The following is a 25,003-nucleotide window of genomic DNA, read 5'->3' on the forward strand; positions in this document are numbered from 1 at the left end:
GGAAGTTCTTCTTCACCCAGAGAAGATACTATCAAACTTCTTAATGATCTAGATCTGCAAATATTGATACATGAACCTACTCACCAAGCCAAACATATACTAGATATGATTCTAATTCCTTCTTCTCAATCGATATCCTACTCCACTCCGAATATTCTTTCAGTTCCTTGGTCCGATCACTGTTTAATCTCTTTAAATCTTCATTTCCCCAAGCAAATGATATCAAATCATTTTTCCAAAACCAAAACCTTTTCATCCAGGGACTTCTCTCAATTAGAAAATTCAGACATCTCGTCAAAATTTAGCCCTTCAACCATTATTCCATCTTTTGAAACTATTGATGATCAACTCAATTACTGGAACTCAACCTTAGAATCCATACTAAATGCTAAAATACCACTAATCACTAAAACAGTAATCAACAGAAAACCTAAAAATCCATGGTATTCCAAAAAGCTATCTTTAATCAAAACTCAACTTCGTGCTGTAGAAAGGAAATGGCGCTCTTCAAAATCCATCACTAACCTCCAAAAATTTAATGACACTTCTCTCTACTATAAACATGAAATTATTCAGGCAAAAAAATCTTTCTATAATAACAAAATCCAAAAGGCAAAAAATACTTCCGTTCTCTTTAATATTCTAAAATAAGTTAACCCGGAAAAAAATAAAAACATGTCAAATCAAAAATCAATACTAACAGCACAAGAACTTGCCGATTCCTTTTGCCAAAAGATAACAAAAATAAGACATACATTCTCGACCAATACATTAATCTCTTCTGCTTTCGAAAACTTATCCACAAACAACTCTATTCCAACAGCCAAATGTACAAACTTCAAAATTCCAACTATAAATGACATTGAAAGACACCTTAAATCAATCAACTTAAAAGGTTCTCCTACAGAAATTATTCCGCCATTCTATATAAAAAAAAATTTCTATTATTTTGGTCCTTTTATTCTATCTCTCATCCAAAAATGCCTATCTTCTGCTACCGTTCCTACCACTTGGAAAATCTCTACTGTAACACCAATATTAAAAAACTTCAAGTCCAGTCAAGATGATTCTTCTAATTACCGCCCCATCTCAAATTTACCTTTTCTAATGAAACTGACAGAAAAACTAGTTTTCGAACAACTATCAGAATTCATTGAATCCTCTAACGCGTTACATCCAAATCAAACAGGCTTTCGTAAATATCACAGCACCGAATATTCTATGATTGGTCTCGTTACAAACATTCACTACTTTCTTGACCATCATAAATCTGTAGCACTCTTTTCTCTAGACCTATCCGCAGCCTTCGATACCATAGATCATGAAATTCTTCTCAATCGTCTGCAATCACTAGGGATAGAGGGCCAAGTCTTACAATGGCTAACATCCTTTCTATCGGATCGTTTCTCTAGAGTTAAATTCAATGAATCCTATTCTGAAATCTTCTCTTCATCTTTTGGAGTTCCACAAGGATCAATACTATCTCCTCTTCTATTCAACATTTTCCTATCCCCACTTATCACCATGTCACAATCACTAGGATTTACAACCTTTTCTTACGCTGATGACATTCAGCTAATGCACCCTTTCAACCCAGAAAACATAGCAGAAATAAAAATAATCAACGATAAATTAGAAAAAATTAAAAACTGGCTAAAAAATAACAAACTGGCTCTAAACACTCAAAAAACAAAAACTATGCTCTTCACTTGGAAAGGAGACATATTCCAAAAAATACCATTCACACTCGACAACACTCCTTTAGAATCGGTATCTAAGCTAAAAATCCTAGGTGTAATAATCGACGCAGATCTATCTTTTCATGATCATATCAGTGAAATAGTCAAATCATGCTTTTACAGACTACGGCTCTTACGTTCAATCTCTACTTTTTTGGATTCTAAATCACTCAATATTTTAGTTCACTCTCTTATTATTTCCAAGCTAGACTACTGCAATTCTCTTCTTATCAACATAACCCAAAAAGAAAATAGACGTCTCCAAATCATCCAAAATACAGCAGTCAAATTAATTCATAATGCAAAGAAATTTGACCATGTTACCCCCTTACTAATCAAATCACACTGGCTTCCTATAACCCATCGAATTACCTTTAAAATTTTATTTCTGGTTTACAAAACACTGATCTTCAATGAACCTCAATATATTACTAAAATGATTGTCCCACACAAAGCTTCTCGCTCTTTAAGATCCTCTTCATCACAATTGCTCTCTGTCCCTTCGTTAAGAGTCATAGGCACAAGACGAAACGATATATTTTCTGTAAAAGCCCCTACATTGTGGAACTCCCTTCCAAATTTCATTAAAAATGAAACAGACCTCGTTGCGTTTAAGAAAATTCTAAAAACATACTTATTTCAAGACGCGTTTGACATATGAAATATCACTTTTTAGGTTCTCATACTCTTCCTAGCTTATCTTAACCCATTATTACCCAATGTGCTTTCCCTTTGATGTCAATTTCTAACAAAGAATAACATTGTAACTTTTCCCCCTCCCTCCCACCCCCTCCTGTTCGTTCAATTCTGTTTGTCTTTTGAGTGACTTTTGTAAATTAAATGTATTACCACATTCTGATGGTTTTTAACACTGTACATCGCTTAGATATTGTTATAAGCGATTCATCAAATAAAGGTCAAACTTGAAACTTGAGAATGGTGGAAAACTGGAATGCTCTTCCGTAGTCTGTCATAGAGGAAAACACCCTCTAGGGATTCAAGACAAAGTAGATAAAGACAGGTTGTTCACCCTCTCCAAGGTAGGGAGAACGAGAGGGCACTCTCTAAAGTTAAAAGGGGACAGATTCCGTACAAACATAAGGAAGTTCTTTTTCACCCAGAGAGTGGTGAAGAGCTGGAATGCTCTTCCGGAGTCTGTTATAGGGGAAAACATCCTCCAGGGATTCAAGACAAAGTAGATAAAGACAGGTTGTTCACCCTCTCCAAGGTAGAGAGAACAAGAGGACACTCTCTAAAGTTAAAAGGAGATAGATTCCTTAGAAACGTAAGGAAGTTCTTCTTCACCCAGAGAATGGTGGAAAACTGGAATGCTCTTCCGTAGTCTGTCATAGAGGAAAACACCCTCCAGAGATTCAAGACAAAGTAGATAAAGACAGGTTGTTCACCCTCTCCAAGGTAGAGAGAACAAGAGGACACTCTCTAAAGTTAAAAGGAGATAGATTCCTTAGAAACATAAGGAAGTTCTTCTTCACCCAGAGAATGGTGGAAAACTGGAATGCTCTTCCGTAGTCTGTCATAGAGGAAAACACCCTCCAGGGATTCAAGACAAAGTAGATAAAGACAGGTTGTTCACCCTCTCCAAGGTAGAGAGAACAAGAGGACACTCTCTAAAGTTAAAAGGAGATAGATTCCTTAGAAACGTAAGGAAGTTCTTCTTCACCCAGAGAATGGTGGAAAACTGGAATGCTCTTCCGTAGTCTGTCATAGAGGAAAACACCCTCCAGGGATTCAAGACAAAGTAGATAAAGACAGGTTTTTCACCCTCTCCAAGGTAGAGAGAACAAGAGGACACTCTCTAAAGTTAAAAGGAGATAGATTCCTTAGAAACGTAAGGAAGTTCTTCTTCACCCAGAGAGTGATGGAGAGCTGGAATGCTCTTCCGGAGTCTGTTATAGGGGAAAACACCCTCCAGGGATTCAAGACAAAGTTGAACAAGTTCATGCTAAACTGGTGAGACTGGACTCATTTGGAGCACTGGTCTTGACCTAGGGGCCGCCGCTTGAGCGGACTGCTGGGCAGGATGGACCACTGGTCTGACCCAGCAGCGGCAACTCTTATCTTCTTTTGTTTTCTTTCAGTAATAAACAGCAAAATATGTTTATACTTTGGAATATTGCTACCGCTGGCAGGGTCCCAATTATAAGGCATGGCTTGGGCGCTGCAGGCCAGTGGGGATGGAAGAGAGATACCAGGGGTTTCTACAGGCTGAGTCCAAAGCTCCATCCTGTAATGCCTGTGTTTCTTAAAGACATCAAACTCTGATCATTGTAGCTCTCTGGGCTGTGCTGCTTCCAGCTAAGCGAAACTGATGTGTGTGAATTTTTTTTTTTTTTTTTTCACTGTGAAAATCCGGTCTTGAACATCACAAACCCTAGACCTGCCTTACAGCACCCCAGCTATGTCAGTACCAGGACCCCAGAAATAGCTCTGCTGGTGCCCACCAGCCTCTGCTGGGTCTCTGCGGATGGAAAAGCATTTATGCTGAATAATTGTTTTGGATTGCGTGTCCTCCGAGCAAACAAGTGGCATTGACATTCGTAATACAGACAGGAAATATAGCGTTTTGTTTTGTTTTTTTTTCTTTTTAATTGTTCTTTTATTAAGAAAAGAAGAATACAAAGAAGTAAACCACAATCTGAATACAAAGAACCAGGAACAAATCAAAACACCAGACTAGAGGGTCTACCGCGTGGTTTCTGCGCGGAGACAAAAGATACTCAGCAAAAGCCAAGAATAACCCACCCCCCAAACCAAATATACATAGGAAAAGTTTGCATCACATATATCCATTTCGGAAACAGGACCATTTTAAACAATGCTATTCTCCCCCGCAAAGTTAAAGGAAAATTGGTCCAGAGAGCCAATAAATCCCGGGATTTTTGCAGCAATACCTTGAAATTTTCCCCATAAGCCCTTTTGAGATCACCAGTAATATAGATCCCCAAATATTTAAGTCTGTGCGCCACCTTTCGTAATGGAAAAGGGATGTCCAATCCTCATAAGCATACCCACTAAAAGGGCAAGGCCTCCGACTTGTCCAGGTTCAATTCAAAACCAGAAACCACCCCATGGCACTGAACTAAACGTAAAACCCCTTGAGAAGAACGGCGGGGCTGAGTCAAGAGCAACAAAATGTCATCTGCAAAAGCCAGGCACCGCACTTCATTCTGTCCCACCGGAAGGCCCAAAATAGAGCCGTCCGTCTGAATGCGATACAACAAGGGCTCCAGGGCTAAAATAAAAAGTAAAGGAGAGAGCGGACATCCCTGACGGGTGCCCCGCTCCACCCGGAACCCAGCAGAGATAGCACCATTGACCAGCACCGCCGCACTAGGATTAACATAGAGAATCCGCACCATGTCCAGAAATAGACCCCCCAGCCCAAGGTTACCCAAGGCCAAAAACAAATAGTCCCAATTTACACAATCAAACGCTTTCCGGGCATCTAAACTAATCAAGAGGGCCGGGATAGAAGAAGTCACACTATGCCCCAAAGCAGCCATAACTTTACGCACGTTCCACACCGCCTGCCGCCCCTGAACGAAACCAACCTGATCCGGATGCACAACCTCGGGCAAAATGGAAGACAAACGCATAGCTAAGATTTTTGCGAACAATTTAAGCTCATAGTTAATTAATGAAATAGGACGATAAGAATCCACCAACGCCAGATTCGAAGCCGGTTTGGGGAGCAACACCACATGGGCCGGAAAATGTCCATCCAACAGCACCCGAGCAAAGTAAGCCTCCAAATGTGGAACCACATGGTCCTGCAAAATCTTATAAAACTCGGAAGAGAGACCATCAGGCCCCGGGGCCTTAGACAAAGGCAAATTCTTAATCACCTGGCCGATCTCCAATGCAGTGATGGGTTCATGTAAAAACTGAGTGGATTCCTCCGAAAACCGTGGCATGCAGAGATCCCGAAAATAAGAATGTAAAGTTTCCGGGACTGACTGGCGCTTGGCGTAAAAGTCCCGGAAGTGGTCATAAAAAATCTCCGTCAAGCGGTCTCGGTCAGTGACAAAAACACCCCCCTGAAGAAGACCCTTACAGAAATGAGGACCCTGCCAAGGATGGACCAAGCGAGCCAGCAGTCTACCAGACCTATTACCATATTTATAAAACTGATACCGGCACGAATGAAGGGACCGTTGACTATGTTCATGAATCTTAAATATAGCATTTTTAACGCACGCACCGGATTAGCGCACGCTAGCCGAAAATCTACCACCTGCTCAAAAGGAAGTGGTAGCGGCTAGCATGTGCGGCAAATTTTGCGCGTCTTTGTAAAAGGAGCCCATAGTACAAACTCGTTACAATAAATATGAATCTAAGAACCAAGCAAGGTACATGCTAAGCTTTTAATTAACAAATCCCACCCAATCCCTCCCACCACCCTTCCCCCACCCCCACCCCACGAGATAGGTCAACCAAGGCCCATCTAAGTAGATTTTCCAGCCATATAAAATAAATCATGCAAAAGTTCTCAACCATTCAAAATTCAGCTCTGCGTCTTGGGAGTCAAAGTATTAGAAAAAGATTCCTCCATCTCTTGGAATCATAATCCAATCGGACACCTGCCGTCTCTCCATAGTAAAGACAAATATCAGAGATGGTCTTTTATGACTTCATTATAGTTGCCTTTTATCGCTTTTTGTTTATTTTCACACACATCCGGGGAGGGGGGGTTATATCTTTGCTTTGTTTTATTCCTTGATGAAAATGGATTGGAAGGGACGGGGGGGGAGGGGGGGTTATTCTTTATGCATTGTTACTGATTATGAATATAAGTGTTTAACCTGATGATTATAGCATAAATACAGTTCTGCACTTTTTTTGGTCTTAAGAATCAATAAAGATTTATTAAAAAAAAAAAAAAAGAAACCTCTACCACAGCTTTGTTATTAAAAACTGCGTTAATCCAGAGATGTGGGAAATGGGGATGATTAGGAGATGGAAAACTTTTCAAATTATTTAGGAACCTTAATGGATGGCATTTCCACATAGGGGAATAGATTAAGTTCATATTTTTCATTTTCTGGTTTTTTTTAAATCTTTTGTTTTGTCTTGATTTATTTGGTGGTTTTGTGTTGTGTTTTCAATGGACCATTACTTGGGGCGGGATTGAGGGAGAGAGTTGTTCTTATTTGGGCGAATATATACGTTAGAAAAATTCCTTTAGTTTGGCATGATCCCTGTACTGTACATTTCGTCCAGAAAATTCTGGCGTTTCTTTGTTTTTATTCCACTTTCAGATAAGGGTCCACTGCTTCTGGCACTTGAAGACATGTTTTTTGTGCAACATATGGCATTGTGTTTTCTGCTGTTTTCCGACTTTGTTTGTTTTGCAGTTCTCTTTTGGATGTATGCCAGTAAGGATGATTTATTTTTTTTTAAATAAAGAAACTGTGCAAATGCCTTTCAGAATCAAAGGGTTCTCAACCACTTTGACTGCCAAAAAACACAAGAACACCGTCAGCTTTGGTTAGCAGGAATTTCTTTTGATTTTCCACCCTGATGGTTGTAATGTCGCTTTCACTGACTTAGATGTGACGCAACCCGACAGCAACAGAAGCCTAAGAACTAGGACTAAACTAAACCTTAAATTTATAGACCGGGTCATCTTCAAGAAAATGAAGCTCGACTCGGTTAACAATCATAAGAACAGTGGTCCATCGTGCCCAGCAGTCCACTCCTGTGGTGGCCCATAGGTCAAAGACCAGTGCCCTAATTGAGTCTAGCCTTACCTGCGTACGTTCTGGTTCAGCAGGAACTTGTCTAACTTTGTCTTGAATCCCTGGAGGGTGTTTTCCCCTACGACAGACTCTGGAAGAGCGTTCCAGCTTTCTACCACTCTCTGGGTAAAGAACTTCCTTATGTTTGTATGGAATCTGTCCCCTTTTAACTTTAGAGAGTGCCCTCTTGTTCTCCCTACCTTGGAGAGGGTGAACAACCTGTCTTTGTCTACTTTGTCTTGAATCCCTGGAGGGTGTTTCCCCTATAACAGCCTCCGGAAGAGCCTTCCAGTTTTCTACCACTCTCTGGGTGAAGAAGAATTTCCTTACGTTTGTATGGAATCTATCTCCTTTTAACTTTAACCTCTCGTTCTCTCTACCTTGGAGAGTGTGAACAACCTGTCTTTATCAACTAAGTCTATCCCCTTCAGTACCTTGAATGTTTCGATCATGTCCCCTCTCAGTCTCCTCTGTTTGTGGGAGAAAAGGCCCAGTTTCTCTAATCTCTCACTGTACAGCAGCTCCTCCAACCCCTTAACCATAAAATCAGATCAACCTAAACATACAAGTAATGATAAAACGAAATTTAAACAGAGCGAGTTGCTAAATGCTTAGAAAATAAAAAGGTTTTTAGTGTTTAACATAGATGGGATTGAATTCCAAACCTCCGTTAATTTAAACATGTACGAATTCATCTGTTTTCCTTTAGATCTAATTTCCTTAAAAGAAGGGAAAGAGTTTTAGGGCTCCTTAACGCGCGGAATAGCACGTGCTAGCCGCTACCGCCTCCTCTTGAGCAGGTGGTAGTTTTTCGGGTAGCGCACGCTAAAAACGCTAGCCCACCTTTGTGAAAGGAGCCCTTAATCTTTGTGTATTTCGCGAGAGACAAGATCTTTGAGCTTTCCAGGTTAACGGAACCAAAGGAGTAAAAATACCAAACAGGAGTTTAAAAACGATACGAGACCATTTAAGTCGAATCCTGAAACAGACAGGAAGCCAGTGTAGTCTTTCCAGCAAAGGAGATAAGTGGTCAAATTCCCGTTGCCCAAAAATCAGTTTTGTAGCAATTGCAAACTTTGCAAGTTGTCTTTAGTTAATCCTAGGTAGATAGCGTTGCAGTTGTCCAACCAGGACTGGATAAACTTGTCCCTCTGGACATGGTATATTTATTTCTAAATCCTACTCAGTAAAAGGGTGGAAACGGGAGTCTTTGCAGGTCTCACGGGATGATGATGGGGAAATCTCCACGTGAGCAGGGTCATCCCAGTATCAGGTTATTAAGCACAAATTTATTTGAATTTGGGGAGCCTAGATCCGAATCTGATGTTGTGAAACCCACGCCTGTCTTCCCATCCCTGTGAAGTCCACTGCTGGGAATACATGGAGGATCTGCTTCCTGCTATCTTTCCCACTGGGAATGCCACTGTCTGTTCTCTGGAAAGTGAAAAGAAATTCCTGCTAACCAAATCTGACAGTGCTTTTGTATTTTTGGAAGTCAAAGTGGTTGAGAACCTCTTGATTCTGGAAGGGATTTGCACAGCTTTTAATAAATATATTTCTTCCTTTATTTTTGGTATAACCCTTCCTCCTCCTCTTCCCATTATTTAACATTTCTAAAGCGCTGAAAGGCGTACACAGCGCTGTATATTTGACTTTTAATAGACAATCCCTGCTCTGAAGAGCTTACATAAGAACATAAGAACATAAGCAGTGCCTCCGCCGGGTCAGACCACAGGTCCATCCCGCCCAGCAGTCCGCTCCCGCGGCGGCCCAAAACAGGTCAAGACCTGTCTGAATCATCAGAAGGGGCTCCCTTGCCACCTTGGTTTCCCATTTAAGTCCTGCCTTCCTATCGAAGTCCTAGCCCTCCGGTCTTGCACATGCACGACCAGGTTAGTTTATACTCATTACCTGATTTACTTCCTATACTTGTGTTACCTCCCAGCTCCTCCCTCAGTATCCCACGATCCCTTTATCCCTCAGGAATCCATCCAATCCCTGTTTGAATCCTTGTACCGTATTCTGTCTGATCACTTCCTCCGGTAGCGCATTCCAAGTGTCCACTACCCTTTGGGTGAAAAAAAACTTCCTTGCATTTGTTTTGAACCTATCTCCCTTCAGTTTCTCAGAATGTCCCCTCGTATTTGCTGTCCCCTTCAGTCTAAAGAATCTGTCCCTATCCACCTTCTCTATGCCCCTCATGATCTTGAAAGTCTCTATCATATCTCCCCTGAGCCTCCTTTTCTCCAGAGAGAAGAGCCCCAGCCTATCCAGCCTCTCGGCATATGAGCAGTGTTCCAGCCCTCTTACCAATTTCGTTGCTCTCCTTTGGACTCTCTCAAGTACCGCCATGTCCTTCTTGAGGTGCGGCGACCAATACTGAACGCAGTACTCCAGATGTGGACGTACCATCGCTCGATACAAAGGCATGATGACTTCCCGTGTTTGGACAGACAGAACATTTAGGGGGAGGGAGTTCTTGCAGCAAAAACAATTGAAAGTGGGAGTTAGGAGGCGAAAGCTGCCTCGCTTTCAGCTTGCTTCTCCCTGCCCTTCTCTCCCCCCCCCCCCCCTTGCAAGTAGTAGCAGAAAAAACAGAAATGTAGTTGCCCAGTTCCAGGTTTTGGGACCATCCCGGATTTCTGACCACCCCATTATGGGACTTGCAACACTGATTTCAGTGGGCAGGATCAGGCGCTACAGTCCCACACTGCTTTGGGATGTAAATTTTAAAACCAGGACTCTTCCCAAAATCTCCAGCCGGGACTGAATAACTTGGCATCTCTGGAGAAATGATAGTAATAGTTTAAGAATGAACACGGAGACTTGGCAGTGACATGCTTCTGAAGGAGAGGTTTAATGGTTAGAACTGGAGAACTGTCTTGTTACCTAGTTACAGGAGGGAGATTTTAGGCCAGTCCTGGACTTCTGACGACCCCTTCTTGGTGCATTATGGGATCTACAGCGCTGATTTCAGTGGGTAGAATAAGGGATAGCTTTACATAAGAACATAAGCGTTGCCATTATGGAACAGACCGAAAGTCCATCAAGTCCAGGATCCTGTTTCCAACAGTGGCCAACCCAGGTCCCAAGTACCACACCAAAACCCAAAGAGTAGCAACCTTCCAGAGCTGAGACTGTGACATCATAATGCCTCATTCCACCAATGCCTAAGAGCCAACCTCAGCAGTGATGTCACAATGGCAGAAACCCAAAGAGTAGCAACCTTCCAGAGCTGATATTGTGATGTCATAATGCCTCATTCCACCAATGCCTAAGAGCCAACCTCAGCAGTGATGTCACAATGGCAGAAACCCAAAGAGTAGCAACCTTCCAGAGCTGAGATTGTGATGTCATAATGCCTCATTCCACCAATGCCTAAGAGCCAACCTCAGCAGTGATGTCACAATGGCAGAAACCCAAAGAGTAGCAACATTCCAGAGCTGAGATTGTGACATCATAATGCCTCATTCCACCAATGCCTAAGAGCCAACCTCAGCAGTGATGTCACAATGGCAGAAACCCAAAGAGTAGCAACATTCCAGAGCTGAGACTGTGATGTCATAATGCCTCATTCCACCAATGCCTAAGAGCCAACCTCAGCAGTGATGTCACAATGGCAGAAACCCAAAGAGTAGCAACATTCCAGAGCTGAGACTGTGATGTCATAATGCCTCATTCCACCAATGCCTAAGAGCCAACCTCAGCAGTGATGTCACAATGGCAGAAACCCAAAGAGTTGCAACATTCCAGAGCTGAGATTGTGATGTCATAATGCCTCATTCCACCAATGCCTAAGAGCCAACCTCAGCAGTGATGTCACAATGGCAGAAACCCAAAGAGTAGCAACATTCCAGAGCTGAGACTGTGATGTCATAATGCCTCATTCCACCAATGCCTAAGAGCCAACCTCATCAGTGATGTCACAATGGCTTTGTTGTCCTAGACTTGGCTCACATAAGAACATAATTATTGCCATACCGGGACAGAGCAAAGGTCCATCAAGCCCAGGATCCTGTTTCCAACAGTGGCCAACCCAGGTCCCAAATGCCTAGCTAGATCCCAAAGATTAAAACAGATTTTATACTGCTTATCCTAGAAATAAGCAGCAGATTTCCTCAAGTCCATCTTTAAAAAATGATTTATGGACTGCTCTTTTAGGAACTGATCCTGTCTTTCTCCTCAGGTGAATGTGGCAGTGAAATGTCTGAAGACGGATGTCCTGAGCCAGCCAGATGCACTGGATGACTTCATCCGAGAGGTGAACGCCATGCACTTCCTCGACCACGTCAATCTCATCCGACTCTATGGCATCGTTCTTACACATCCCATGAAGATGGTGAGTGAATTGAGGAGGCAGAGCAGAGGGCACAGGGTAGACCTGCTTCCGTAGACCGCAAGAAGATTATAACAAGAGGCAAATGTTCCTGAAAATGCAACGTCCCGTCTACTCTGAGGAGTAAGGTGATTAGGGCTCTGACTGCTGCTCTTTGTAGGCTACTTGTGGTAACTAGATCCCCCCATGTGTAAAAAGTAGACAAAAGTAGACGTGGGGAAGGGACACAGTCAATCAATCAATTGATTAAAAGTACAACATATGTAACCTATATAACAGATGTCTATATGGCAAGCCTAATGGAGAGTCCATTGATCCTGGACCCCAACACGGTCCAATATAGCTGAACCCTAGAGCAGCAAGAATGGGCTTGTCTGGTTTTATTCGGTTTGATTTGGCTTCTACTTCTGTTTGCAACCTCAGTTATTTTAGATCTGTATTTGTTTGCTACATTATCTTTGATTATGTTTAAAAATATGCATGCCCTGTGAGTTTTCTGCCATCATTGTTTTCTGTTAGAATCCTCTGTTTCATCATGGTTATTGATTTGTTTATTTGTGTGGTTTGTTCTTATGATTTTATTTCATTTAATTCATTTTTTATGTATGATTTATATAAATGTGAACCCACGTTCTTGTTTTTTAGGGTTCAGCCATATACCCCTGAGGAAGGCTGTTCCAGCCGAAACACGGACCGTCTTGCCATATAGACATCTTTTATATAAGTTACATATGTTGTACTTTTAATCAATTGATTGGTTGGCTGTGTCCCTTCCCCACGTCTACTAACTCCCACCCAACGCATGTAAACCCAGTGTTGTCTTTGAGCGTCAAAGCCATTTCCTTGCTGTTGTGAGCTGATTTCCTTCTTCCTGCTGTTAAAAGGTCCTCTGTGAATATCCCTCTCCTTTTTTAATTCTCTAATTGTTTCAGAATTTCTCTCTTTCTTGACACTCATCGGCATGCATGTGCCTGGGTTGGGCATTTTCTCATATCTTCTTCCACCCCATTGGTTGGCAGTGAGGAGGTCAGAAATGGTATGGGCAGCTATAGCCTTGCCCGACCCTTTTCAGTGCAAGCTGACACTCTGTTCTGGGTTAGCTGCACATGGGACCTGGTTAAAATGTGAACTGGTCTCTTGTTTCTGTAGGTGACGGAGCTGGCGCCTCTTGGTTCCCTCTTGGACCGCTTGAGGAAGACCCAGGGCCACTTCCTCATCTCCTTGCTCTGCCACTACGCCATCCAGATAGCCAGTGGCATGGCTTATCTGGAGTCTAAGCGCTTTATCCACCGGGATCTGGCTGCCAGGAACATCCTGCTGGCCTCCAATGAACTAGTGAAAATTGGAGATTTTGGCCTCATGAGGGCGCTTCCCAAGAATGATGACCACTATGTGATGCAGGAGCATCGAAAGGTGCCATTTGCCTGGTGAGTCCTTGGAGTTGAGAGACAAGTAAGAAGGAGATGTCTCCATAGAAATATGTTTCCACTATGCTCTTCATAGACTAGGTGTTCACTTAGGGTTTTGAGATTTTTGGGGGGTGGGGGTGGTATGTCACAGAACCTGCTCCCTGCTCTGCTCCCTGTACCTTTCTCAGTGTGCTCTGAAGCACTGTGAAATAGTATGCATTGCACTCAAACTTTGCTGGGTCCCAACCCCTCTCACATCCTTCTGGTGGGTGTGGGATCCAACAAAGCTCATATGTGTGCATGAGGCCCCCATCTGTTCACATCACTTTAAAAATGCTTCAGGCTAGCCCAGAATGATATAGAGTAATGGAGGTAGTGGCAGTGGGGTAAGGAGTGAAACAGGTCTTGCAAAGGACAGGGATGATGTGGAAGAGATGCTGGACAGGGAAGGGGAAATGCTGCACACTTGGGAGGGGGTAAGGAAGAGAATAGGATGGGAGATGCTGGGCACCTGGGTACAGGGTAAGGAAGGGAAGAGGAGATGCTGGACACCTGGGTGGAAAATAAGGAAGGGATAGGGGAGATACTGGACTCTTGATAGGGAGAAAGGGAAGAAGTTGAACCACCTGGGGGGATAGGGAAGGAGAGATGCTGGAAAATAGGGTAGAGACTTGAGCCACCCCAGTGGGAAGGGGGCTTGCATGGGTGAAAATTCACCTAGGACATCAGTTGCCCTTAGGTTGGCTCCATCTGTATGTGAATGGCTACTTGTGGGCAGCTTCTCAAGGTCTCTAATAGGGTAGTTTGGCAGTTTTCAGGTACCAGGGAGCAGCATGTTCCCGGTCAACTTGCCTGTAGTGCTGTCTGCATGGTTCAGAGTTTTGGGAGCTGTAATGATCCTAGAAAAAACTAGATTTCCTGCAGTAGGTGATACGAGAATTACCCTGATGTGATGCTGTCCGTGAATTTAGTGTCCCCTTTGGATCATCCTTTTGTGGGTAAAAGAAAAAAAAAATCTCCTAGCTTGATGGGAAGATTGCTTATCGTAGAAAGGAGAACCCCCCCATTTTATACCTTGAAGAAATTAATCTGCATATCTGATTGGGGATTTGACGCTTTCTGGCTGTACGTAAAAATCCACCCACCGGCTGCATCTGCCAGAGATCCCGACTGCCTTAGCCTGCTTTCCTGGTTACGCGCTCCTTTGTAATTTCATTTTAATTTGCACTCAGTCCCTGCGTTACATTTCAGGTTCAGGTACTATTTCCCTGTCCCTGGAGGGCTCATGGACTAGATTGTGCTTGACATGATGAAGAGCAAAGTGACTCGTCCAGGGTCTCAAAGCATTTTGGAGGGGGGGGGGATTTGAACCCTGACTTCTGGGTCTCTCAGTTTGCAAGTGGCTCATATCTTGGCAGGGGCAAAACTCTGAAGCGTGTGCACCAGCATCTTGAAGGAGGTCCTGGCTATAAAACCAAACACCTCTCCATCCCAATGAACCCTGGAACATATACTGTCGTTTGCAAGTAATTAAGTAAAATTTCTGTAGCACTTCCTTAATGGCCACGTTCTGTGTGTTTGGTACTTCTAGTGCCACCCGATAGAATTCTGATCATTTTTTATTGAATGTACGTATTTAAGCAATCATTCAGCCAGGAGCCAGCACTGGCGCATTGTGAGAGGTGCTGTGGGTGGATTGTGAATGAACCTTGTCTGCCCTGTGGCATTCACTGTAATCTGTCTCTTGTCCTCCCCCTCCCCCCCCCCACCCCCCGTCCTACTCAGGTGTGCCCCTGAGAGCCTGAAGACACGAACCTTCTCCCATGCCAGCGACACTTGGATGTTTGGGGTGACACTCTGGGAAATGTTCACATATGGGCAGGAGCCTTGGATTGGCCTGAACGGCAGCCAGGTACAGGGTCTTTCTCTGCATTCAGATCCTATCGGGTCCAGCATGGTCTGTTATCCTTCTAGGGCAGAGGTGGGAGGCAGTGATACGGCTTTGCTTCCTGCCACAGTACGTGTAACTGCATGCCCAATTGTGAACTCTCAAATGATGTATCTTTTGCCCAGGGCCAGCTGAAAAACATGTGGTGACCCCCCCTCTCCTCCTCATCAATGCCCTGTCCATATCAGCTTCCTTCTGGCCTGCCAGCCAGCTTTTCCTAGTTTGGTATTTTTTTTTCTCTCTCCCTCTCCCTCTCCCTCTCCCTGTGGATCTAGCATCTGTCTCTCTTCCCCCTCCCCTCCTGGTTCTGCAAACTAGCCATGGCAGCAGCAGTAATGACGGGCTACCTCCAGCTGGCTTCTGGGCCTCCCCTCTATTGCATTCTGCTTGCTCTGACACAATGTCCTGCAGGCAGTAAGTGGCAAGGGAAGGCCCAGGGGCAGTTGGAATCAACTTGTCTTTATTTATTTATTCATTTTTCTCTCTACCGTTCTCCCAAGAGAGCTCAGAATGGTTTGCATGAATGCATTCAGGGATTCAAGCATTTTTCACTGTCTGTCCTGGGGGGGATTAAGTGACTTGCCCAGGGTCACAAGGAGCAGCACTGGTTTGAACCCACAACCCCAGGGTGCTGAGGCTGTAGCTTTAACCACCGTGCCACACTCCTCCCCACTGATGCTACTGGCAACCCGCAGCAAGTTTGCAGGACTTCTGAGGCAGAGGGATTGAGGGAAAGAGGAGAGGGAGAGATACCAGACACTTGGAAGGGGAGTGGAGAGGGAGAGATGCTGGACCAACACAGAGAGGAAGGGAGAAAGAGGGACGCTGGACCGGGTGGGGCAGTTGGCAGCAGAGCAGGGGGAGGGGTGACAAAGGAAAAAGCAGTGGGGACTTGCAATGGGCAGTCAAAACAGCCTCTGCATCTCAGCCCTGCTGTTCCTGCCCGATTGGATGAATATAAAACAAAGGTAAGCAGGTCTAGTGAAATCACAGGCTGGAAACTTTTGGTACCATTTCTTTCTGGTGCCCTTTACCTCTTAAATGGACTTTATTTGAAAGTGTCAAAGTTCCAAAGATTTTTTGGAACTTTGACACTTTCAAATAAAGTCTATTTAGGAACATTGTCACTCCACAGAGTTTTTTTTGGTTTTCTCTGGATTTTCTTCTCTGTGGATATTTTGGGGTCAACTCCTTTTGTTTTTTGCACTTTGCCTCTTTCCACTTGTACCTGGACACACTTTGCAGAGCGCCAAAGGTGTTCATAGGTCCATCAAATCCAACTTTTACAAGGGGGGACACTGGGAAGACTATTGTGTTAAATTAATTTTCTTCATTCCATATTGTTTTGTTACATTACACAATTCCATGCTTAAAAATGCAGAAATATGATTTTGCATGCTTAAAAATAAGCAGGTCCCTTGCGACATGTCTTCTACTGACTCTTCCTGTAAATCCAAGGGAAAGTGATAGTGCTCCTGGACTGGTAGCCAATTTTGCAACAATGGAGAAAGCTTCCGCTTGACCTCCCCCTCCCTCCTTCCCTCCACTCCTTCCCAATGTGGCAATCCGCTCAAAATGCTGCATAAGCATCGCCATCCTGGAACAGCCTGAAGGTCCATCTTTTTTCCAACTGGCAGATCCAGGTCACAGATACCTGGCTAGATCCCATATAATTCTCTTCCTGCTGTGGCCATAGAACACCATGCTTGCCTCTCTATCCCTGTCCTTTAAATTTCTGCCCGTCTCTTTATAACCTAATTTCTTGTCATGGTTTTATGGCAATATATTTCATCAATAATTTCGTGTCCACTCGCAGCTCAGCCATGCAGAATTCTCCATGGGTAACATCGTGCAAATATTAATTTTATTCAGCTCATGGTGCATTATTTCAAGCCACTTCAGCTACTTTGCAATTCCCTTATAATGCATTGTGGACTCTTGATGCAGGCGGATACACCAAAACAGGGCCCATGTCGGGTCCCCTTTCTGTTTTGATTTGGAATCCAGTCAGTAGATATTTGCTCTTTTTCTTGTGCATTGTTTGCGGAGATTTATCCCTCCTTTTTTGTTTGTGTTCTTACCCTGTGCACAACCATTTTATAATTCATCGGTCTTCTTGTCTATATGGCTAAAGCATCCAAGTTCTTCTCTAAATAGCAGCATTTATCCGGATAGGCCTTTTATCCAGAAAAGGGCCACTCACTGGGACCAGATGGCAATTTTAGTGACATTATCTGGATAACGTACCTGAAAATTAAAGCTGACCTCCCACACCATTATCTGGATAGTGCCAGGGTAGAGCTAAGGTAGATCCAGTGATGGAGCACTGGATGACAACCTTTAGGCTCAAACTTAATTCAGAAAAGACAACTTTCTTCGTTGCTTCGCCACGTCCGCTTGACACCAAATCACCACTATGTATCAATAATCTTAATTCCCCTATCCAACCTACCATAAAGATACTAGGTGTAACTTTGGATCAGTGCCTAACCATGAGAGACCAGGTGGACTCCTTGATCAGAAAGGGATTTTTCACTCTCTGGAAACTCAGATCCATTAAAGCTTATTTCGATACAGCGGCATTCAGAACCCTAGTCCAATCCCTCGTACTGAGTCTATTTAGCAATTTCCCAAAATAACATGCAGCGTGTACAATTGATGCAAAATGCAGCGGTCAAACTGATCTTTGGGCTGAGGAAGTTTGACCACGTGACACCCTACTACCGGCAGCTGCATTGGCTGCCAATGGAGGCGCGCGTAAAGTTTCAATTTGCCTGCTTCTGCTTCAAAGCCCCTAAATATATAACCGACCTTTTTGTCTTCTCAGCCAACAGACACAAGAGAAGCTCACATTCCAACTTTGTTTCCCCCCCAGTGAGAGGTTGTAAACTGAAAAAACACCATGAACATCTTCTCTCGCACCAAGCAGCATCATGGGGTAAAGACCTAGAACAATTGCTTTCGCCCACTACTTTTGAGGAATTTAGGAAACGTCTGAAAACACACCTGTTCCTAAAGTATCTAGACAACTGATCCTCTCTTCTCTCTCCCCTCTAGAGCGATTAACTTGTTCTATTGATCACCCTCTCCTCAAAAATGGATTTCCTGTCCTATTAACCCTCTTTCTTCCTCCCCTCTTAAAGTCAATCAATTTGTACCTTTGCTTAATCTTTGTAAACCGCATAGAACTTCATGGTATTGCGGTATATAAGCTGTTATTATTATTATTATTATCCAGCACACATCCGGATACTGGCAGTTTTATCATTTTATCTGGATAGTTATCGTAAGTATTTGGATACCAGTCTAAATATTGCCAGTACCTGGATATTTGGTGCTCGTATCTAGGTACTGCCATCACTGAATATTATGTATAACCTAAAGCACCTACTGCTGTAGGATGAATTATCAAACGGGGGTAGGGGGTGGGGTGGAATTATTCATTAATTAATCCCGTAGCTCATCACCTAGGGACCCACTTTTCACCTTCTACCTTTTAGAAGAGATGCTATTAATTCTGACCCTCTGCATCTTGCTGGTTATCCCTAAAGCCATTTCTGGTGATGCTGTACCATAAGCTTTACCAAAATCTGGCTATACACTTCTCCCTCCGTATTCGCTGTGATAAGGGATTAACAGAACCGCAAATACAGAAAAACCGCAAATAACTTTTTCACATGTTATTCGCTGTTTTCTATTAAAGACCATCGTGAATATGGCGAAACCGCAAATAACATGATGGGAGATCTGGCCTGTTCCTGAAGGAGAGGCGAAACACGGTGAAGAAAGTGCCGGAGATCGGCGATTTTCTCTGTAAACGCTTGGAATTAGTGATTTCTCTATGCAAGTTGTCATAATTTGGGGGGAGGAGCCAGCATGCTAAAAACCGTGAATAATCGAAACCGCGATTGCTGAAACCGCGAATACAGAGGGAGAAGTGTAATGTACTCTGTGTTTATCTAAATCAGATTGGTGGTAGAGAGTTGCGTGGGGGCAGACATCCCACCCATCCCGCCCGTCCCCGCCAGGATCCTCTCCATTCCCACCCGTCCCCGCCAGGATCCTCTCCGTCCCCACCCATCCCCGCAAGGAATTACCTCCATCCCTGCCTGTCCCCATAAAAAGCAGCAATTACTTCTGACAGGAGCATCAATTCCACAGTTTCTTTTGTGTTTGCGCTGCTGTTTTTCTTGTGGAATCTCTTTGGTGGAACCCTTTTTTTTGTTTTCTGTTCAGGTAATTAACTTATAACCCCCCTCTTTTACTAAGGCTGATGTGTCCATTATATTATATGTACGAACCCTGCTTCCAAAGCCTTCCATCCCCGTGGGAGTCCTGTTGGCTAAAGGGGGGTTCTCGTGGGAGTCCCATGGGTTACGGGAGGATTCCCGCGGGATTCCCGCAATCCTCATTCCCATGCAGACCTCTAATTGGTGGTATATGATGCCACTAAAACTAGTAAGTTTGCTGTGGTGGCTCTGGTTCCTTTTTCCATGGAATTGATTCTGCTCCAACCAGTTATAAATTGTTGTTTGTTTGATTTATTTATTTTTTTTCACTATGGGTATTGGATATGCTGTGTGCCAGTCTTAGTAAGGCTGTGTAGAGCTTCCTTCACCTATACTCCTCTCCAGTCCTAATGCCACTGTGCTACCTTGGTAGACGCACATGGTAGGAGAGCATAGGCGAAGGCTATCGTGCCTCACCGTCTTCTTTTGCTACACCGGAGCACTGAGTGTAGATGGGTTGGAGTCGCTTTGTTTTGCTGCCCCCTAGTGTAGTTGTAATTAAAAGGTTGCTCCGGTATGTGCACACAGATACTCCATAAGATTGACAAAGAAGGAGAACGCCTTTCGAGGCCAGAGGACTGTCCTCAAGATATTTACAATGTCATGCTACAATGCTGGGCCCACAAACCTGAGGATCGTCCTACCTTCATGGCTCTCCGAGACTTCCTGGTAGAGGTAGGTACAGGAATGACAGCCATATAACTTGTACAACACAAGTACGTATGACTAACATAGTAGATGACGGCAGATAAAGACCCGAATGGTCCATCCAGTCTGCCCAACCTGATTCAAGAAGGTGTCTATGACAGTCCATATCTAGGGCCTGGGGGTTTCTGCATGGGTGAGTAGCTGGAGGTGTGTGTGCAGTGGTACATTATATCAGGGGTGGTCCTCGAGGACCACAACCCAGTCGGGTTTAAAGGTTTTCCCCGGTGAATATGCTTCAGATCTATTTGCATGAACTGCCTTCATTGTATGCAAATAGATCTCATGCATGATGGCAGATAAAGGCCAAATGGCCCATCTGCAACATCTACTATCTCCTCCTCTCCCTATAGGCTAAGGCTCTTAACATTTGCATCTCCTCTTTCTATTGGCTAAGGCTCTTTACACCTGTATTCTGATGTCATAGAGCATTCTGGTTATAGGCTAAGTAAGGCTCGTAACACTTGCATTGTGAGGTCATAGAACTTTATGGTTATAGAAACATAGACACATGATGGCAGATAAAGGCCAAATGGCCCATCCACAACATCCACTATCTCCTCCTCTCCCTATAGGCTAAGGCTCTTAACATTTGCATCTCCTCTTTCTATTGGCTAAGGCTCTTTACACTTGCATTCTGATGTCATAGAGCATTCTGGTTATAGGCTAAGTAAGGCTCGTAACACTTGCATTGTGAGGTCATAGAATTTTATGATTATAGAAACATAGAAACATGATGGCAGATAAAGGACAAATGGCCCATCCACAACATCCATTATCTCCTCCTCTCCCTATTGGTTAAGGCTCTTAACATTTGCATCTCCTCTTCCTATAGGCTAAGGCTCTTTATACCTGCATTGTGAGGTCATTGAGCTTTATGGTTATAGAAACCTGATGGCAGATAAAGGCCAAATGGCCCATCCGCAGCATCCACTATCTCCTCCTCTCCCTAACAGATCCCACACCCCTGTCCCACGCTTTCTTGAATTCAGCCAGTTTTTGTCTCCACCACCTCTACTGGAAGACTATTCCATGCATCTACCGTCCTTTTTGTAAAAAAAGTAATTCTTTAGATTACTCCTGAGCCCATCACCTCATGTGTATTTTATGCCACATAGGCATTTAAACATCTCTATCATATCTTCCCTCTCCTGCATTTTAGTTGCCTTCCTTGGCATCCTGTTTATATCTTTTTGAAGGTCTCCAAAATTGTACAAAATATTCTAAACGACGACTCACCAAAGTCTTATACAGGGACATCAGTACCTCCTTTTTCCTACTGGCCATAACTTTCCCTATGAACCCTAGCATCCTTCTAGCTTTTCAACCTCTTTGTCCACCTTAAGATCATCACATACGATCACTCCCAAATCCCGTTCCTCTTTCATGCCCAAAGATTCTTCACCCTCAGGTTTATGCTACTGAAATGAATGACCTTGCATTTCTTAGCATTAAATCTTAGCTGCCGAATTTCAGACCATTCCAGATCAGATGTGTTGAGGGTAGCTCCATGCATGCTATCAAAAACTAGGAGTATGTTAAATAAATACTTGTGCCATTCATAAGTACTACACACCAAAAAACACATGCCTGGCCATACAGAACACCGTCACTTTCATGGGTAAAAGTGCACACTTAGAGCTGGATTCTGTAAACAGCGCTCAAAATCCCGCAGCAAAAATTGATATTCTATCACGGTCTTTCCAGGATGGGCTCCTTTATAGAATATCACGCAGCGCTGGAATTCTTGTGCACCAGGATTTACACCAGCTGAAACCTGGTGCAAATTTTGCTGTGGATCCAGGGTATTCAGTAATACTGCGCACCTCTTAAGGGAATGCCCTGACCCACCCATGCTCCTCCTGTGGCCACGCCCCTTTCGAGTTGCATACTATAAGATTAGCATATGGCACTTTACAGAGCCGTGCCTAGCAAGATGCATGCGCAATTCCAAATTGTTGCAAATTAACAGGAGTAATTGCCCGTTAGCATCCAATAATTAGTGCCACCAAATATACCAGATAAGTTTTACAATTGATTCTCAATTGAGTGTTTATTGGAATGTGTTTGAACGTGAGTTCTATGGTAATTGGTGGTGGAGACAGTGAACACGCAATGATGGTCTCCAAACACATCTGACTCCGTGATTTTTCTCTAGGGTTATAGTTGTGGGTCTGAGTGTTCTCTAATAAGCATATTTAAAGCTTTGATGCTGATTTTTTACACAATGACAATTGTGTTATTTTAAGGTGATTAATGAAAGGAGTTTTGTAGATCACCTTAGTTAATTATTGCAAAAGAGGTGGTCTGACCATTGCCAGTGACCGACAACAGAACTTCGGCATCACCAATTGCACATCTGAGAATAGTGTACAGGTTTGTGGAAATTTGCGCACCGTTTGTAGAATTTCTCTGTTTGCACAAATGTTGGCGGCAAAGCGACTTAAGTGCTGTTCTGTAAGGGCACACCTGCGTGGCACAGCACGTACATGCAAGACGTGGTCAAATGGGTGTGTAACTCACAGGAAATTGTAAGTTACCCATATGCCGGTGTCGTATTAATGCAGCCATAGTTATACCAGTCTAAGGTGTGCCGATGCCGGGTTGTGCTAGGATTCTATGACGGTTATAGGATAGGCTGTGACCGTGTGGCGTTATGGAGGGGTCACGACCCTGGTTATTAAACTGAGCATGTACAATAATCTTACACATTCAACTTTTCAAACATTTAGAGTAACGTCATAAAATAAAACACAAGGCTCAAATCCCTCTTTCCAACAGGCTAATGAAAAAGACTGAAACGCCAACCTAAGAAAAGAGGTGCCTTGACTCTTATGCCAACCCTGCCCTCAGCTAACACACTGTAATGCCCCCATATCCCCCACAGAAAGTCCGTCCCCACCTGTCATACCCGAACCCGCTAACCTTACTTTCTGTTCCCTGGAATTCAATATTTTGGAACCTGGGTTAGCTGGGCAGTATTGAATATGCTACAGATATTTGTGATCATCGAGGGGGGTGTCCATGGATTAATGAAAAGTGTATGTAAGCTGACTGTGTCTGATTTCAAGAAAGCCTTCGATAGTCACGTGGGTTCTCTTAGAGAGAGAAAAAGATAATGGTTACTGCGGATGGGCAGACTGGATGGGCCATTTGGCCTTTATCTACCATCAGGTTTCTATGACCTCACAATGCAGGTGTAAAGAGCCTTAGCCTATAGGAAAAGGAGATACAAATGTTAAGAGTCTTAGCCAATAGGGAGAGGAGGAGATAGTGGATGCTGTGGATGGGTCATTTGGCCTTTATCTGCCATCATGTTACTCTGTTTCTATAACCATAAAGTGCTATGACATCACAATGCAGGTGTAAAGATCCTTAGCCAATAGGAAGAGGAGATGCAAATGTTAAGAACCTTAGCCAATAGGGAGAGGAGGAGATAGTGGATGCTGCGGATGGGCAGACTGGATGGGCCATTTGGTCTTTATCTGCCATCATGTTTCTATAACCATAAAGTGCTATGACATCACAATGCAGGTGTAAAGAGCCTTAGCCAATAGGAAGAGGAGATGCAAATGTTAAGAGCCTTAGCCAACAAGGAGAGGAGGAGATAATGGATGCTGTGGATGGGCAGACTGGATGGGCCATTTGGCCTTTATCTGCCATCAGGTTTCTATGTTTCTATAATCAGAAAGTTCTATGACATCACAATGCAAGTGTTAAGAGTATTAGCCAATAGGGAGAGGAGGAGATTGTGGATACTGTGGATGGGCCATTTGTCGTTTATCTGCCATCATGTTTCTTTGTGACTGGTGGTTGCTGGGTTCCCTGTGTAGTTTTTGTTGGGTATGTGAAGAAGCGTTTGTTCTTTCTGCCTTGCTAAACTCTTCCGTCTGCCCTGCTTACAGGCCCAGCCTACCGACATGAGAGCCCTACAGGACTTCCAAGAAGCTGACAAGCTCCACATCCAGATGGACGATGTCATCACCATCATAGAGGGCAGGTACAGCGCAGACATTATGGTGCCCAATCAGAGACAGGAGCCACCTCTTTTTTTCATGGACAGGCTGAGACGGTCCTGGTTTTACCTCTGTGCATCTCTGTATTTCTTATGGAAATTAGAAGCCTAGAGTTTTTGAACTTTCAAACTACTGCCACACTATTAGCCACATAACAGAGTACAGAAAGTCTTTCCAATAACCCAGTTTAAAATTCTTAAAGCGAGGGGGGGTTGGGTTACACATACAGCTAGCGGTATATTAAATTGTTTTCTACACCAGCTGCTGAGTAAGGAGATCAGGCCTAGCCCTGTTCTGCTGCTTTTTCCAGTTCTTTGTGGCTGTGGGCCGGGTCAGCCCCTGCTCACAGAAGTGGGAGTGTGCCAGTGTAAGATGCAGGCGGGGACGCTGGCGTTTAGTCATACAGGTAGGGTCAGGGAAGGTCGCTGTGGAGAGCTTTTCTTTGCGCTGGAAGGCGTTCGCAGGGAGACCGGCCACGACCTGCAGTGCAAAGCTTCGGAAAGGTAGTAATCGGACACCTCAGCCTTCCTTTGAGCATTCCCAAACTTAGCTGCTCTTGTCCTGGCTGATTTTCTTCCTCTTTGCTGCTTTCACTGTCCTTCCAGAAAGCTCAGAACAAGTTACAAGTTATTTATACAGACATAAGGGTATAGGTTGTATAAATGGACATACAGGGCAGAAATTAACCAGCATAGGAGCAATTCCAGAATTGCAACGGGATATTTCATGTCTATGGACGGCTTTCTTCCTTTGTAGACATGACTGATTCGGTGTATATTTTACTGTGTTGTTTATTGCTGTT

At 43.7% G+C, this 25,003-nt stretch overlaps 1 protein-coding gene across 11 annotated transcripts in view; it reads left to right on the forward strand.

Annotated features, from left to right (window-relative positions):
* TNK2 (tyrosine kinase non receptor 2) overlaps positions 1–25,003 on the forward strand; it is a 139,136-nt gene that overhangs the window by 69,716 nt on the left and 44,417 nt on the right. For all 11 annotated transcript variants that reach the window (XM_033958339.1, XM_033958345.1, XM_033958347.1 and 8 more), the window contains 5 exons: positions 11,685–11,837; positions 12,984–13,261; positions 15,029–15,155; positions 20,009–20,155; positions 24,091–24,185. In XM_033958339.1, coding sequence (XP_033814230.1) covers positions 11,685–11,837; positions 12,984–13,261; positions 15,029–15,155; positions 20,009–20,155; positions 24,091–24,185 — 800 coding nt within the window. The remainder of the gene's footprint in view (positions 1–11,684; positions 11,838–12,983; positions 13,262–15,028; positions 15,156–20,008; positions 20,156–24,090; positions 24,186–25,003) is intronic.

The sequence above is a fragment of the Geotrypetes seraphini genome, chromosome 9, assembly GCF_902459505.1.
Source record: "Geotrypetes seraphini chromosome 9, aGeoSer1.1, whole genome shotgun sequence".
In the NCBI taxonomy this organism is placed as follows: Eukaryota; Metazoa; Chordata; class Amphibia; order Gymnophiona; family Dermophiidae; genus Geotrypetes; species Geotrypetes seraphini.